General features: G+C 66.2%; 1 protein-coding gene across 4 annotated transcripts in view; it reads left to right on the top strand.

The window, feature by feature from the left end:
• The first annotated feature begins 52 nt into the window (after window positions 1-52).
• The window catches only part of PPFIA3 (PTPRF interacting protein alpha 3), a 29,579-nt gene continuing 16,201 nt past the window's right edge, over window positions 53-13,430 (top strand). For 2 of the 4 annotated variants that reach the window (XM_070063098.1, XM_070063097.1), the window contains exons 1-18: window positions 53-375; window positions 4,251-4,505; window positions 5,013-5,114; window positions 5,319-5,483; window positions 5,703-5,777; window positions 6,606-6,680; window positions 7,154-7,375; window positions 8,002-8,148; window positions 8,241-8,375; window positions 8,539-8,622; window positions 9,119-9,250; window positions 9,996-10,058; window positions 10,485-10,564; window positions 10,718-10,862; window positions 11,313-11,500; window positions 12,501-12,723; window positions 12,969-13,132; window positions 13,259-13,386. In XM_070063098.1, coding sequence (XP_069919199.1) covers window positions 4,266-4,505; window positions 5,013-5,114; window positions 5,319-5,483; window positions 5,703-5,777; window positions 6,606-6,680; window positions 7,154-7,375; window positions 8,002-8,148; window positions 8,241-8,375; window positions 8,539-8,622; window positions 9,119-9,250; window positions 9,996-10,058; window positions 10,485-10,564; window positions 10,718-10,862; window positions 11,313-11,500; window positions 12,501-12,723; window positions 12,969-13,132; window positions 13,259-13,386 — 2,368 coding nt within the window. In that variant the 5' untranslated portion in view covers window positions 53-375; window positions 4,251-4,265. The remainder of the gene's footprint in view (window positions 376-4,250; window positions 4,506-5,012; window positions 5,115-5,318; window positions 5,484-5,702; window positions 5,778-6,605; window positions 6,681-7,153; window positions 7,376-8,001; window positions 8,149-8,240; window positions 8,376-8,538; window positions 8,623-9,118; window positions 9,251-9,995; window positions 10,059-10,484; window positions 10,565-10,717; window positions 10,863-11,312; window positions 11,501-12,500; window positions 12,724-12,968; window positions 13,133-13,258; window positions 13,387-13,430) is intronic. The other 2 variants (XM_051828817.2, XM_051828816.2) reach the window with 1 other exon arrangement.

Raw genomic sequence — 13,430 nt, 5'->3', positions numbered from 1 at the left:
AAAGGGGCCACGACCGCCCGGGAGCGGTGGGGGGAGGGGGAGGGAGGAGGAATTTTTTTGGGGGGGAAGGTGGGATTTGGGGGGCGCTGGTGGGCACCCCTGGATCTGGCGGCTGCGGCCTCGCGGGGGGAGGCTGAACGGTGACAGGGGCAGGGGGCTATTTTAGGGGGTAGAGGACTGTGAGACTGTGAGGGGGAGGGGGGTCCCCGGCGCCCAAGCCGGAGCCAGAGACGCGGAGCCCGCGCGAGCCGCGGAGACAGGGCTCCGGAGCCACAGAGCCGGGCCCCGGCCGCCGCCAGGGGCCCCGCCCGGTCCCCCTACCCCACCCCACGTTCCTCCTGCAGCCCGGCTCCGCCCGCAGCCGCCGCGGACCAGGTAGGTGAGAGCCCGGCCCAGCCCGCCTGGCAGCGCCCACCCCGGGGACCCCTCGGCGAGCCTCTCCCGCCTCCTCGAAATCCTGGATTCTCTTCCTCATCCCCAGGGACCTCAGAGCCCAGATTTCATAGCCCAGCCCCAGAGACTCAGGCGTGCCTCTTCCCGGCGCCCGGAGTCCCCAGCCGAACCCCAGAATCCCAGGCAGACCTCCGCCTTGCGCTTCCTCTCGGGCCCAGAGCCTGGATTTCTTGGCTCAGCCCCCGGGGACCCCCTCTGGGCCCAGATCCCCCCTCCTCGGCCCCGTCCCGGGAGCTGCAGACGCCGGCCGCGCGGTGTCAGGCTCCCCCGGCGACGTCCGGCCGCCCCCCGTCGCGTCCGCATCGTCCCCCACTCGCGCACCCCGTCTGCCCGGCTCCAGGCTCGGGCTTGGGCAGCCGGCCGCGTCCCTCGGTCCAGGACTGCTGGGCGGCCGCCCTGGACACAGGCCCGCTCTGGAGCTGTCCATGGTCAGCGCTCTCAGCAGCCTCGCCTCCCCCACCCCATGCCGCCACCGCCAGGGAGGGGGCGCGGGCGGCGCCGGGGGGGGGATCCCCCCGCCACGCTTCTGACCCGGGGATACCCGGGCCTGAGGGTTCCGCCGTCCAGGCTCTCGGCCCCATCCTCGGCACCCGTGCTCCCGGGACTCCCAGCGCTCCCCCAGGAGCCCAGGCTTCTGATTCTTGCTGCCTTGTCCGCCTTGGGGGCTGTGGCCACCCCTGGGGGGACAGTCAGTGCTCCTTCCCTTGCTGAACCCGGCTGGAAGCCCTCACCCCGTCAGGACCTGCCAGTCCAGTCTGCAGCTTTCGCCGCCGTTGGCACCCGGCTCAGCAGCCCCCTGCGCTTCTTGAAATGCACACGGCCTTCTGCCACCCCAGCATCTGCTCCCCCAGGGCCTGGGGCGCTGGGACTCCCACCCTTTCAGGGGCCTGGAATGCGATGCTTTGGCTTCTGTCCACCCCCACCTCCTCACCCCACGCCCCAGGAGACCTAGATGCCTTGTCCCCATTCTTCCAGCCCCTCAGGGACTCAGGAGTTCAAACCCCAGCTTCTGAGCTGCCCCCCACCCCCACCAAACCTTTGCCTGTGTGTGTCCCAGCCTTCCCCCCTCCCAGGGAATCTGGCTCTAAGCTTCTGATGCCCCATCTCTGACCTCCACAAGGATTCAGGAGTCCAAGCCCCCAGCTCTTTGGCCCCTACTCCAGGTGTGCAGCTTCTCTGATCTCACATCCGTCAGGGGTCTCCCTTCTCTGCCCTCAGCTTCATATCCCAGATGGCCTTGACAATCCCCTGCCTCATCCCCATGTCGTCTGGGGTGCTGGGCTTCGTTTGGGGCTCTCTTGCCTCTTCCATCTCCCCAAGACGCATTGCCCCCTGGGGCCCGAATCATGATGTCCTATTTCCCAAGTGCATTCTCTCAGGCTGATGAGCCAAAGGCACACCCTTTCCTTCAGACGTGTTCTGTGTCCTAGGCTCATTGTGTGGTCTAGAACTTGGCCGCTGTCTTCTGCATTTCTAATTAACACATGTGCCTTTGCATGTTCTAGAATGGGCCATGTTCTAGAATCTAGAATGCCAGGACACCCCCAGTGCATGTCTCTGTTCCAAGGCATGGACTAGGTTCTGGGCCACACATTACGTTCTAGGCACGTCTCTTCCTATTTATCTTTTCAAAGGTCTAGATGACGTCCTCAGTCCACATCTAGTCTCACGCGCTCCTCAGACATATTCCACATTTCCACAACTAGCCCGTACTGCGTACGCCAAGTTTTATTTCAGATGTGTTCTATGAGCCACATCCTTGGCATTGTTCTAGGTGCCATTCTCCTACCAAGGACACTCTAAGTTCCAGAATGTGTATGAATTATGTTCACCAGTTTTTTCCGATTGGTGCTGTGGACTTTGGAACGCACTTTTCTGTTTAAGGTCGTGTCTAATTTCTCAGTCTTAAATCTAGAAAATTCCCAGCAAGATGTTCTGTGTTCCAGTATGTTCCCAATGTTCCGTCTCCGGGTTCTAGGTGCTAAGCCCACCCGTTTCCACCTGGTCTGTTTTTTCCCTAGGGCAGCCTGAGCCTCGACCCCGGGCCAGTATACGCGTTTTCCTCCGTCTGCCACGTTGGCATTCTAAACATGTTCTAGGCTCTCTCCTCTTCTGGAGCCTTCAGCCTAGAAATGTCTCATTTCCAGAACTCCCCCGCTTTGCCAGCTCAGCCTTTATTTCAGGAAATTCTCAGGTCTCCGCAGGCATCCTCCTGCATTTACTGCAGCCTCTTCCAAGTTCCAGGCAGACTCCTTGCTCCTTTCTGTTTCCCTCGGACCCGGGTGCGAGTGCTGCGTTCCGGAGCACATGCTCTGCCTGCAGGGTTCTCTCGTCATCTAGACACGTGATCAAACCAAGGATGCGACCCCTGCCATAGTCCCTGTTGTACCATCCTCTCATCAAGTGCTAGAAGATATCTCCTAGCTGGGCTCGTTGGGCACTGCCTTAGGTGTCGATCTGACGCCCTCTGTGGCTGGGGCTCTGGGGTTGACTGAGCCGCTCTCTAAGGGGCCGGGTTGCTCCCGGCTGGTTCTAGGTTCCAGACTCCAGTCCTGGAATGTGCCCTCATCCCAGCACACTGTCAGCGCGGCACGGTGGCTTCACAGATCCTGCCCCAGACTTGCTGTGTTTCATTTCTCTCTAGTGAATGAGCCTGAGATCCCAGAGCAGCCTCCCTAAAGCGTCCCCCTGGTGGTGGATTGCAGACACCACGTTGGCTTCTGGCCTAAGGCTGGCCTGACCGCTCCCAGCGTCCTGAATTAGGCCTCGAGTGCTGGGTCTCCCAGTCCGGGTTCCCAGATGCACCACTTTAAAGACCCTGTCCCAGGCGCCAGTGCCCTCAGCCCCCTGTCCTCCCCCTCGCAGGAGTCCAGGCTTTGGACACCGTCCACATACTGGGCGGGGCTGGGAACGAGCCACTCTCAGAACCGGTTATGCTGCAAAGCAAGGACTGGAGTGAAAGTCCCTCCTGCTTTCGACCGGGTGGGCGAGCAGGGCCCGTCCGACCTGAAGTGCGTGGAGGGAGGGGTGCAGGGGCGGGGTCCAGCGACCCAAGCCCCGCCTTCCCTCCCAAGCCCCGCCCCTTCTCAGAACCCCTGTGCCCCGGAGGAGGAGGGAGCTAAAGGCTGGTCCAGGGGAGACGGCCTCCTGGGAGGAGGGCAGGCAGGAGTCCCTGACTCCTGGGATTTGGGAGGAGGAAGCTCGGACCCCTAGTTCTGGGCAAGGAAGTGGCTAGAAGCCTGGATTCCTGTGGCCAGAGGAGCGGGGAGGGGCTAGGGTTTGGGGTGTGAAGAGGGAGCGAGGTGCCTTCAGGCGGTGTTGTTCAGCCCCCGCGCCCAAGTGCAGTGGTTCTGTGGGTTCTTTAGGTGCCAGGGCTGGGCGGGGATGTAGCTGAGAGCCACGCCCCCGGCCTCGCACAGGAGCTGTGTCCCAGCGATCGCCTTCCGGTGGCCGGCCTGGGCCTGTTTCCCGACCCACGCTGAGGGGGGCGCTCCGCAGAGCGGGGCAGGAAAGACCCTGGGTCCCGCAGCTTTCCCGGATGGCCTCGCCCGGGTAGCCAGGGCCGTTTTCCTGAAAGCAATGAGATTCAGTTGTGACAACACAGGGCAAGCCTCAGTCTCCCCTGGCTGCACCTGGCGGCCAAACCGGTTCTCCCGGAGCAGCGCCCCGCACCCCGTCATCAGCAGAGCGGCCCGGCTTCGCCCTCCTCCGCACCGCCCCCGGCCGTGCCTCAGTTTCCCTGCCTGGGCCCTGACGAGGCGGGTCTCCGCTCCCCGTCCGCTTCCCGCCCCCCGCAGGCTGGCACCGCCGCCATGATGTGCGAGGTGATGCCCACCATCAGCGAGGATGGCCGGCGGGGCTCGGCGCTGGGCCCGGACGAGGCGGGCGGCGAGCTGGAGCGCCTCATGGTCACGATGCTCACGGAGCGCGAGCGCCTGCTGGAGACGCTGCGCGAGGCGCAGGACGGGCTGGCCACGGCGCAGCTGCGGCTGCGCGAGCTGGGCCACGAGAAGGACTCGCTGCAGCGCCAGCTCAGCATCGCGCTGCCCCAGGTCCGGGCGGGGCCTGGCGGGGCGGGGCTGGAGGGCGGGGCCTGGGCGGGGCGCGCGGGGAAGGGCGGGGCGGGCGCGCGGGGGGTGGAGCCTGGAGGAGCCGGCCGGGGGGGCGGGGGCGGGGCGTGGGGCGGGGCCTGGCGGGGCCGGCCTCGGGGGGCGGGGCCGGGGCGGGGAATGCCTCCGTGGGCAGGTCCTGACGAGGAGGGGGTGGGGCTCGGCGGGGCCGGCCTCGGGGGGCGGGGCCGGCCTCGGGGGGCGGGGCTGGGGCAGGGAATGCCTCCGTGGGCAGGTCCTGACGAGGCGGGGTCGGGGCGTGGCGAGGCTGGCCTCGGTGGGCGAGCAGGGGGTGGGGCTCGGCGGGGAAGGCGGGGCCTGGCGGGGAGGTATTCCGTGGGCGGGGCCTGGTGAGCAGGGGGCGGGGCCTTCGAACTCTCCGCCCCGAGGCGTGAGGGCGCTGCGGCGTGGAGCGGTCTGACTGTTCGGATCCTGCCTACGCCCCGACAGGAGTTCGCAGCTTTGACGAAGGAGCTGAACTTATGTCGCGAGCAGCTGCTGGAGAGGGAGGAGGAGATCGCAGAGCTGAAGGCGGAGCGGAACAACACGCGGGTGAGCCTAGGCGGGGTGGGTGGGCTGGGGGCAGACTGACCTCCTCCTGGCTCCCACGTCCCGGCCGGTGTCCTGTGGTCCCGCTTCTTCCTGCGCGTCCCACCCGCATCTGCATCGCGTTCTCTCTTCCTTACCTGGCTCTCCCTGCCCTTGTATGTCCCCACCTGTCACCGCCTTCCTCGACTCTGGCCCACGGCCCTGCAGCTCCTCCTGGAACACCTGGAGTGCCTGGTGTCCAGGCACGAGAGGTCACTGCGCATGACCGTGGTGAAGCGCCAGGCCCAGTCGCCGGGCGGGGTCTCCTCGGAGGTGGAGGTGCTTAAGGCTCTGAAATCCCTCTTCGAGCACCACAAGGCCCTGGACGAGAAGGTAGCAGAAGGGGAGCCGGGATGGAGCCTGGGAACCTGGGCCGGGCTGGGCTGGGACCCGCCTGGGGATAATATTCCAACGAGCTAGGGCGGGGGCTCCCAGAAGAGGCTTCCTGGCGCGTGCGTGGAGAGGGGAGCGCTGAGGGTGGCCTGGGAGAGTGGTCAGGGCCCTCCTCCCGGGAACGGTCTGGTCTCCAGCGTCTGCCTTCTGCTGCGTCAGGTCCGGGAGCGGCTGCGGATGGCGCTGGAGCGCGTGGCCGTGCTGGAGGAGGAGCTGGAGCTGAGCAATCAGGAGGTGGGGGCGTGGCCCGGAGCGCGGGTGCTGTCTTTGGGGAGGGCCTTGGCCACCAATGGGGAAACTGGGGGTCTGAGACTGAGTTGGCGCAGGACGAGGGCAGAGAACCAATGGGTTGGCCTATGGGGGGAAAACAGTGGGGTTCCTACGAAGGGACCCCCCACTGGGCAGAGCCTAGGGGCGAAGCTCCTAGTGAGAGCTAGACCTGGGGAGAACCCAGCACTGGGACTCAGACTGGGAGCAAGGAGGAAATGGTTGGATGGGGAAAGGTGGAACCAAAGACGTTTGTTTGTTCTCTTAAGATTTATTTATTTGAAAGACAAAGTTAGGCTGGCGCCGCAGCTCACTAGGCTAATCCTCCGCCTTGTGGCGCTGGCACACCGGGTTCTAGTCCCGGTTGGGGTGCCGGATTCTGTCCTGGTTGCCCCTCTTCCAGGCCAGCTCTCTGCTGTGGCCCGAGAGTGCAGTGGAGGCTGGCCCAAGTGCTTGGGCCCTGCACCCCATGGGAGACCAGGAGAAGCACCTGGCTCCTGGCTTCGGATCAGCGCGGTGCGCCGGCTGCAGCGCGCTGGCCACGGTGGCCATTGGAGGGTGAACCAATGACAAAAGGAAGACCTTTCTCTCTGTCTCTCTCTCTCTCACTGTCCACTCTGCCTGTCAAAAAAAAAAAAAAAAAAGACAGTTATGGATAGAGAGAGGGAGGAAGATGCCTTCCATCTACTTGTTCACTCCCCCAAATGGCCATGATGGCCAGGGCCGGTGCGTGGGGGAAGTCGTGCTGGGCGCCAAGGAGCCCCCACTGCTCCAATTCTCCCTCCACCCTTCCAGACTCTAAATCTCCGAGAGCAGCTGTCAAGGCGGCGGTCGGGGCTGGAGGAGCCGGGCAAGGAAGGCGACAGCCAGGTGAGGGATGGAGGTCCCCTCTCGTGACCCCACTCAACTGTGTGCTGGTCCTTTTAAAAATATATCATTTATTTCAAGGGTAGAGACAGTCGGTGCTGACAGACAGACAATGCAATGGTCCACTCCCCCAAATGCCCACAACAGCCAGGGCTCCCCTTGGGGGGCAGGGGTCACTGCAGCCCGGGCACTCTGGTAGGGGCTGTGGGCATCAGGACGAGTCTGGGCTGCTACACCACTCACTCACCCAGTGCAGGTCCCTTTACTGTTTCGTACGATCATTACTGCCTCCTAGGACATCTGAATGCCCGAGAGCCTGGCTGGCCCTGGACCAGGTCCCCTAGGCCCCTGGGGACGGCAGCGTTTCCTGACCTTTGATTTGCATCACCCCAGACTTTCCTCTTTGCATCCGTCTGTGTCTCTGTGTCCCCCCCCCCCCCCCGCTCTGACTTCTGCCCCTTTCCTCCCTCTCTCAGACCCTTGCCAATGGCCTGGGTCCTGGCGGGGACTCGAACCGGCGCACAGTGGAGCTGGAGGAGGCCCTGGAGCGGCAGCGAGCCGAGGTGTGCCAACTGCGGGAGCGCCTGGCCGTGCTGTGCCGACAGATGAGCCAGCTGGAGGAGGAGCTGGGCACGGCTCACCGCGAGCTGGGGAAAGCCGAGGAGGCGAACTCCAAGCTGCAGCGGGACCTCAAGGAGGTGAGGCCAGAGCTCCTGAGCCCTCGCCGCCGCCAGGGTGTTGGCATGCGACACATAGTAGGTGCCCAGAAACTGCTCAGAGGCGCTGGAGCCACGTCCTCGCGTCTCTGAATCTTTGGTCCACACCTCACCCTTGCCTGCCTTCGGCCCCTTGATCCTAATTCCCAAGCCCCAGGAAGCTGCTGGGAAATGTGGGGTCCGGATGCTTTTTTGTTTTTTTAAAGATTTTTTATTTTGAAAGACAGTTACAGAGGGAGAGAGAAATGGAGGGAGATCTTCCATCCGCTGGTTCATTCGGCTCCAGGAGCTTCTTCCGGGTCTCCCACGTGGGGGCAGGGGCCCAAGGACTTGGGCCATCCTCCACTGCTCTCCCAGGTGCATTAGCAGGGAGCTGGACCTAGCCGTTCATGGGAGGTGCAGTGCCACCATTTTGGATTTTCAGGAGGCGGGGGACAAGGTGGGCCAATCCTCAGAGCCCTCTGGCGGGTATGACCCCGCCCCTCAGGTGGCAGCGGACTTCATTTCCCAGGATGCCTGGAGGGGTCTCATTAGGGGGCCCTAAGCCTAGGCTACCCCCGGGGGCTTCTGGGAGATGTAGTCCAAGTGCCCCTTGGCCGCCCCCGCAGGCGCTGGCGCAGCGGGAAGATATGGAGGAGCGCATCACGACGCTGGAGAAGCGCTACCTGAGCGCTCAGCGCGAGGCCACGTCTCTGCACGACGCCAACGACAAGCTGGAGAACGAGCTGGCCAGCAAGGAGTCGCTGTACCGGCAGGTGGGGGCGCGGCCCCGGGCGGCCTGGGGGCGGGGCCGTGGCCGTGGCGCGCGCCCTAGCCCCGCCCCTCCCGCGGCGGCCCTCTCCCGCAGAGTGAAGAGAAGAGCCGGCAGCTGGCCGAGTGGCTGGACGACGCCAAGCAGAAGCTGCAGCAGACGCTGCAGAAGGCGGAGACCCTGCCCGAGATAGAGGCGCAGCTGGCCCAGCGCGTGGCGGCGCTGAACAAGGTGAGGGGTGGCTGGGGGCGGGGCCTGGAGCCGGGGGCGGGGGCCTGAGCCGGTGGGGGCGGGGCCTGGAGCCGGGGCGGGGCCTGAGCCGGTGGGGGCGGGGCCTGCTGCCTGACTGGACCCCGCGGCTGAGAGGGTCGGATACGGCGGGTTCCTTCCGCAGGCTGAGGAGCGTCACGGGAACTTTGAGGAGCGGCTCCGGCAGCTGGAGGCGCAGTTGGAGGAGAAGAACCAGGAGCTGCAGCGGGTGAGGAGGCGGCGGGCCGCCGAGAGGACGCGGCTTGTGGGGGCCGGGGTCGGGGCCGGGGGTCAGGGTCGGGGGTCGGGGGTCGGGGCCGGGGTCGGGGGTCAGGGTCGGGGGTCGGGGCCGGAGTCGAGGCCGGGGGTTGGGGTTCGGGGCCGGAGTCGGGGGCCGGGGTCGGGGTCGGGGCCGGGGTTCGGGGCCGGGGGTCGGGGGTCGGGGCCGGGGCCAGGGTCGGGGTCGGGGGTTGGGGGTCGGGGCCGGGGTCGGGAGTCGGGGGTTGGGGGTCAGGGTTGGAGCCGGGGGTCGGGGTCGGGGCCGGGGCCGGGGGTCGGGGATCGGGGGTCAGGGTCGGGGCCGGGCCGGGGTTCGGGGGCTAGGGTCGGGGCCAGGGTCGGGGTCGGGGGCCGGGCCGGGGCGGGGTCGGGGGTCGGGGTCGGGGTCGGGGCCGGGGCCGGGGGCCGGGGCGGGCTCGAGCGCCCCTGTCCTGTCGTTTGTGCAGGCCCGGCAAAGGGAGAAGATGAACGATGACCACAATAAGCGGCTGTCCGAGACGGTGGACAAGCTGCTGAGCGAGTCCAACGAGCGGCTACAGTTGCACCTGAAAGAGCGCATGGGGGCGCTGGAGGAGAAGGTGCGCCCCGCGCTGGCCCTGCACCCCCCCCCGGAACCCTGAGCCCCGGGTCCCCTCCGAAGTCCTACACCCGGGCACCCATAGCCTGAAGCCCGCAGCCCCGGCACCCTCCTGGCCTGAATCCTCGGCCATTGCACAGGACGGACGCCCCTCCCGGGGACCCCTGACCCCGCCTCACCACTGGTGCCCACCCGGTCGCTCCAGCCCTCTGGCCTGTCTCTGTGCCCGGCGGCTACTGGCGGCCCCTGGGCCTGCCCGGTCTTGCCGCGCCCCTCACCTCGCCCCTGCCGGTCTTGCCGCGCCCCTCACTCGCCCCTGCCCGGTCTTGCCGCGCCCCTCACTCGCCCCTGCCCGGTCTTGCCACGCCCCTCATTCGCCCCTGCCCGGTCTTGCCGCGCCCCTCACCTCGCCCCTGCCCGGTCTTGCCGCGCCCCTCACTCGCCCCTGCCCGGTCTTGCCGCGCCCCTCACTCGCCCCTGCCCGGTCTTGCCACGCCCCTCATTCGCCCCTGCCCGGTCTTGCCGCGCCCCTCACTCGCCCCTGCCCGGTCTTGCCGCGCCCCTCACTCGCCCCTGCCCGGTCTTGCCGCGCCCCTCACTCGCCCCTGCCCGGTCTTGCCACGCCCCTCATTCGCCCCTGCCCGGTCTTGCCGCGCCCCTCACTCGCCCCTGCCCGGTCTTGCCGCGCCCCTCACTCGCCCCTGCCCGGTCTTGCCGCGCCCCTCACCTCGCCCCTGTCCCCGCAGAACTCGCTGAGCGAGGAGATCGCCAACATGAAGAAGCTTCAGGATGAGCTGCTGCTCAACAAGGCAGGGGGGGCTCCGGGACGGGGGGGAGTCCTGGGGGAGGGGCTGTCCTACACGGGGGGGGAGTCCTGGGGGAGGGGCTGTTCCTGTATGGGGGGGGGAAGTCCTGGGGGAGGGGCTGTTCCTGTATGGGGGGGTGAAGTCCTGGGGGAGGGGCTGTTCCTACAGGGGGAAGTCCTGGGGGAGGGGCTGTTCCTGGGGGGGGTGCAGTCCTGGGGGAGGGGCTGTTCCTGCACGGTGGGGGGGGAGTCCTGGGGGAGGGGCTGTTCCTACAGGGGGGGAGTCCTGGGGGAGGGGCTGTTCCTACAGGGGGGGGAAGTCCTGGGGGAGGGGCTGTTCCTACGGGGGGGGCGCAGTCCTGGGGGAGGGGCTGTCCTGCACGGGGCGGGGGGGCGGGCTCGAGCCAGCACCCCTGCTCTGCACGCCTAGGAGCAGCTCTTGGCGGAAATGGAGCGGATGCAGATGGAGATAGACCAGCTGCGGGGCAGGCCGCCCTCCTCCTACTCCAGGTGACAGCCCCCTCACCCCGCTTCTGTCCCTGGAGCCCCCACGGCCAGGTCCACGTCTTCCTCACTCCCACTGATCCCGCCATGACCCCTGACCCCTGACCTACATGCTCTTTCTGCCCGCCTGGTCCCTGACTGCCTTCCTCACGCCCACAGGTCTCTCCCCGGCAGCGCCCTGGAGCTCCGTTACTCCCAGGCACCCACGTTACCTTCGGGTGCCCACCTGGACCCCTATGGCGCTGGCAGTGGCCGGGCAGGCAAGAGGGGCCGCTGGTCAGGGGTCAAAGACGAGCCGTCCAAGGTCAGCACCAACCTCTGGGGCCTGGTCGGGCAGGGAGGCCCGGGAGGGAGGCCGGGCTGAGAGGCAGGGTCTGCTGGCTCACTGCGTTCTCTCCTCCCCGCCTGCCGCCATCGCACCGGCCTGTGCGTCTCCTCCCATGGATCTTTGCTGTTCCCTGGTGAGAGCCTGAGCGTAATGGGGAGAGGGGTTTCAGGGTGGGGGCGCCAGCTGGAGAAATGAAGTAGGCCCGGGTCAAGGGAAGAAGGGCTGGGAGGAGCGGGGGAGTCACGGACACGGGTGTGGTTTGGCGAGGGCTGGGGGGGGGGGTCGAGAAATGAGACCTCTCCGGGGGGGGTAGCTGGGCTGGGAGAAGCGTCCCAGCCTAGGGGCGAGATCAGGGTCAGGGACAAGACACAGCCCCAGCCTCGGCTCCCCCCCACCCGGCATCCCTCTGTTCTCACCCAGAGCCAGGATTGGGAGCGGTCTGCACCTGCGGGGTCCATGCCACCCCCGTTCCCGGGAGAGCTGGACGGCTCGGACGAGGAGGAGGCGGAGGGGATGTTTGGGGCTGAGCTGTTGTCCCCCAGCGGGCAGGCCGACGTGCAGACGCTGGCCATCATGCTGCAGGAGCAGCTGGAGGCCATCAACAAGGAGATCAAGTGAGCACCAGCCCGCCCTGCCCTGCCCTGCCCTGCCCTGCTACCCGCCGTGCCTCTGGCTGTCCAGGCTGATCCGAAGGCTTGAGCCCACCTCCTCTCCAGTTACCCTCGAGGAATGCTCCCCGCCCAGCCCTTGCTGGGGTCTAGGAATCCCCAGGACACTGAAAACTGTATGTGGGTATCTCTCATCCAGGATTCACGATTCCCCAACAGCCCAGCGACTGTCTATTCCAAGTGCAGTCCATTAAGAACCTTACCGGGCCGGCGCCGCGGCTCACTAGGCTAATCCTCTGCCTGCGGTGCCGGCACACCAGGTTCTAGTCCCGGTTGGGGCGCCGGATTCTGTCCCGGTTGCCCCTCTTCCAGTCCAGCTCTCTGCTGTGGCCAGGGAGTGCAGTGGAGGATGGCCCAAGTGCTTGGGCCCTGCACCCCATGGGAGACCAGGAGAAGCACCTGGCTCCTGCCATCGGATCAGCGCGGTGTGCCGGCCATTGGAGGGTGAACCAACGGCAAAGGAAGACCTTTCTCTCTGTCTTTCTCTCTCACTGTTCACTCTGCCTGTCAAAAAAAAAAAAAAAAAAAAAAAAAAAAAAAAAAAGGACATATATTTATTTGAAAGGCAGAGTTACAGAGAGCGAAAGAGAGAGCACACGTGCACTTCCGCCCACTGGTTCACTCCCCAAATGGCTGCAATGGCCAGAGCTGGGCTAGATCGAAGGCAGGGTCTTCTTCCTGGTCTCCCACGCGGGTGCAGGGGCCCAAGCACTTGGGCCATCCTCTACTGCTGTCCCAGGAGCATTAGCAGGGAGCTGGATCAGAAGTAGAGCAGCCGGGACTCGAACCGTGTCTGTATGGGACGCCGGTGTTGCAGGCGGCGGCCTCCACCACAGACTTAGAATCCCCTTCCTCCACCGAGCCTTTCTGGCTCGCCGTGACCCCAGCCCACCTCTCCCAGCGTCTGCCCTGGCGTCTCACCCAGCTTCCCTGATTCCTGGCCCAGGCTCATCCAAGAGGAAAAGGAGACGACGGAACAGCGGGCCGAGGAGCTGGAGAGCCGCGTGTCCAGCTCAGGCCTGGACTCGCTGGGTCGCTACCGCAGTAGCTGCTCGCTGCCTCCCTCCCTCACCACCTCCACCCTTGCCAGCCCCTCCCCGCCCAGCTCCGGCCACTCAACGCCCCGCCTGGCACCCCCTAGCCCTGCCCGAGAGGGTGCTGACAAGACTGTGAGTGTTCCCCCAGCCTGCTGGGTGGGTGGGGGAAGAGGGCCTACCAAGAGTCCCCCCCGATGGCTTCTCAGGCCTGGGGGACCTTCCACCGTTGCCTTCTGTTTCTGCGACTCACCCCGCTTTATCTAGGCTCCCTTCACACGGAGTGCCCTGGGGCAGGGCCATCCTGGACACCCCCAGTAGGTTCCCAGTTAGCCGGGATCCCCTAATGAGACCCAGCGTCTGTGTCTCCCTGTCGCCAGAATCATGTCCCCAAGGAGGACGCCGGGGTTCCGCGAGGGGAGGGGCCTGCCCTCCCAGGAGACACGCCACCCCCCACCCCTCGCTCTGCCCGTCTGGAGCGCATGACTCAGGCCCTGGCTCTGCAGGCGGGGTCCTTGGAAGATGGGGGGCCTCCACGGGGAAGGTCAGCAGGGACGGGGGCTGGGGACCAAGAGGGGTGGGATGGGAGAGCATGGTGGCTCGGGGGGGTGGTGGTGGCGGGGGCTCCCCATCCCGGAAGGGGCGTGCCCTCACTCTCTTGCTTACCTAGCGAAGGCACCCCGGATTCCCTGCACAAAGTCCCCAAGAAGAAAAGCATCAAGTCGTCCATAGGCCGACTCTTTGGCAAGAAGGAGAAGGGGAGAATGGGGTCTCCAGGCCGGGAGAGCTCTTCTCTGGGTAGGGAACCCCATTCCAACCTCCCCCCCCCCGCCTCCCTTCCT

The sequence above is a fragment of the Oryctolagus cuniculus genome, chromosome 18 (assembly GCF_964237555.1).
Source record: "Oryctolagus cuniculus chromosome 18, mOryCun1.1, whole genome shotgun sequence".
Lineage (NCBI taxonomy): Eukaryota > Metazoa > Chordata > Mammalia > Lagomorpha > Leporidae > Oryctolagus > Oryctolagus cuniculus.
This window is presented reverse-complemented; position numbering and strand designations above follow the sequence as displayed.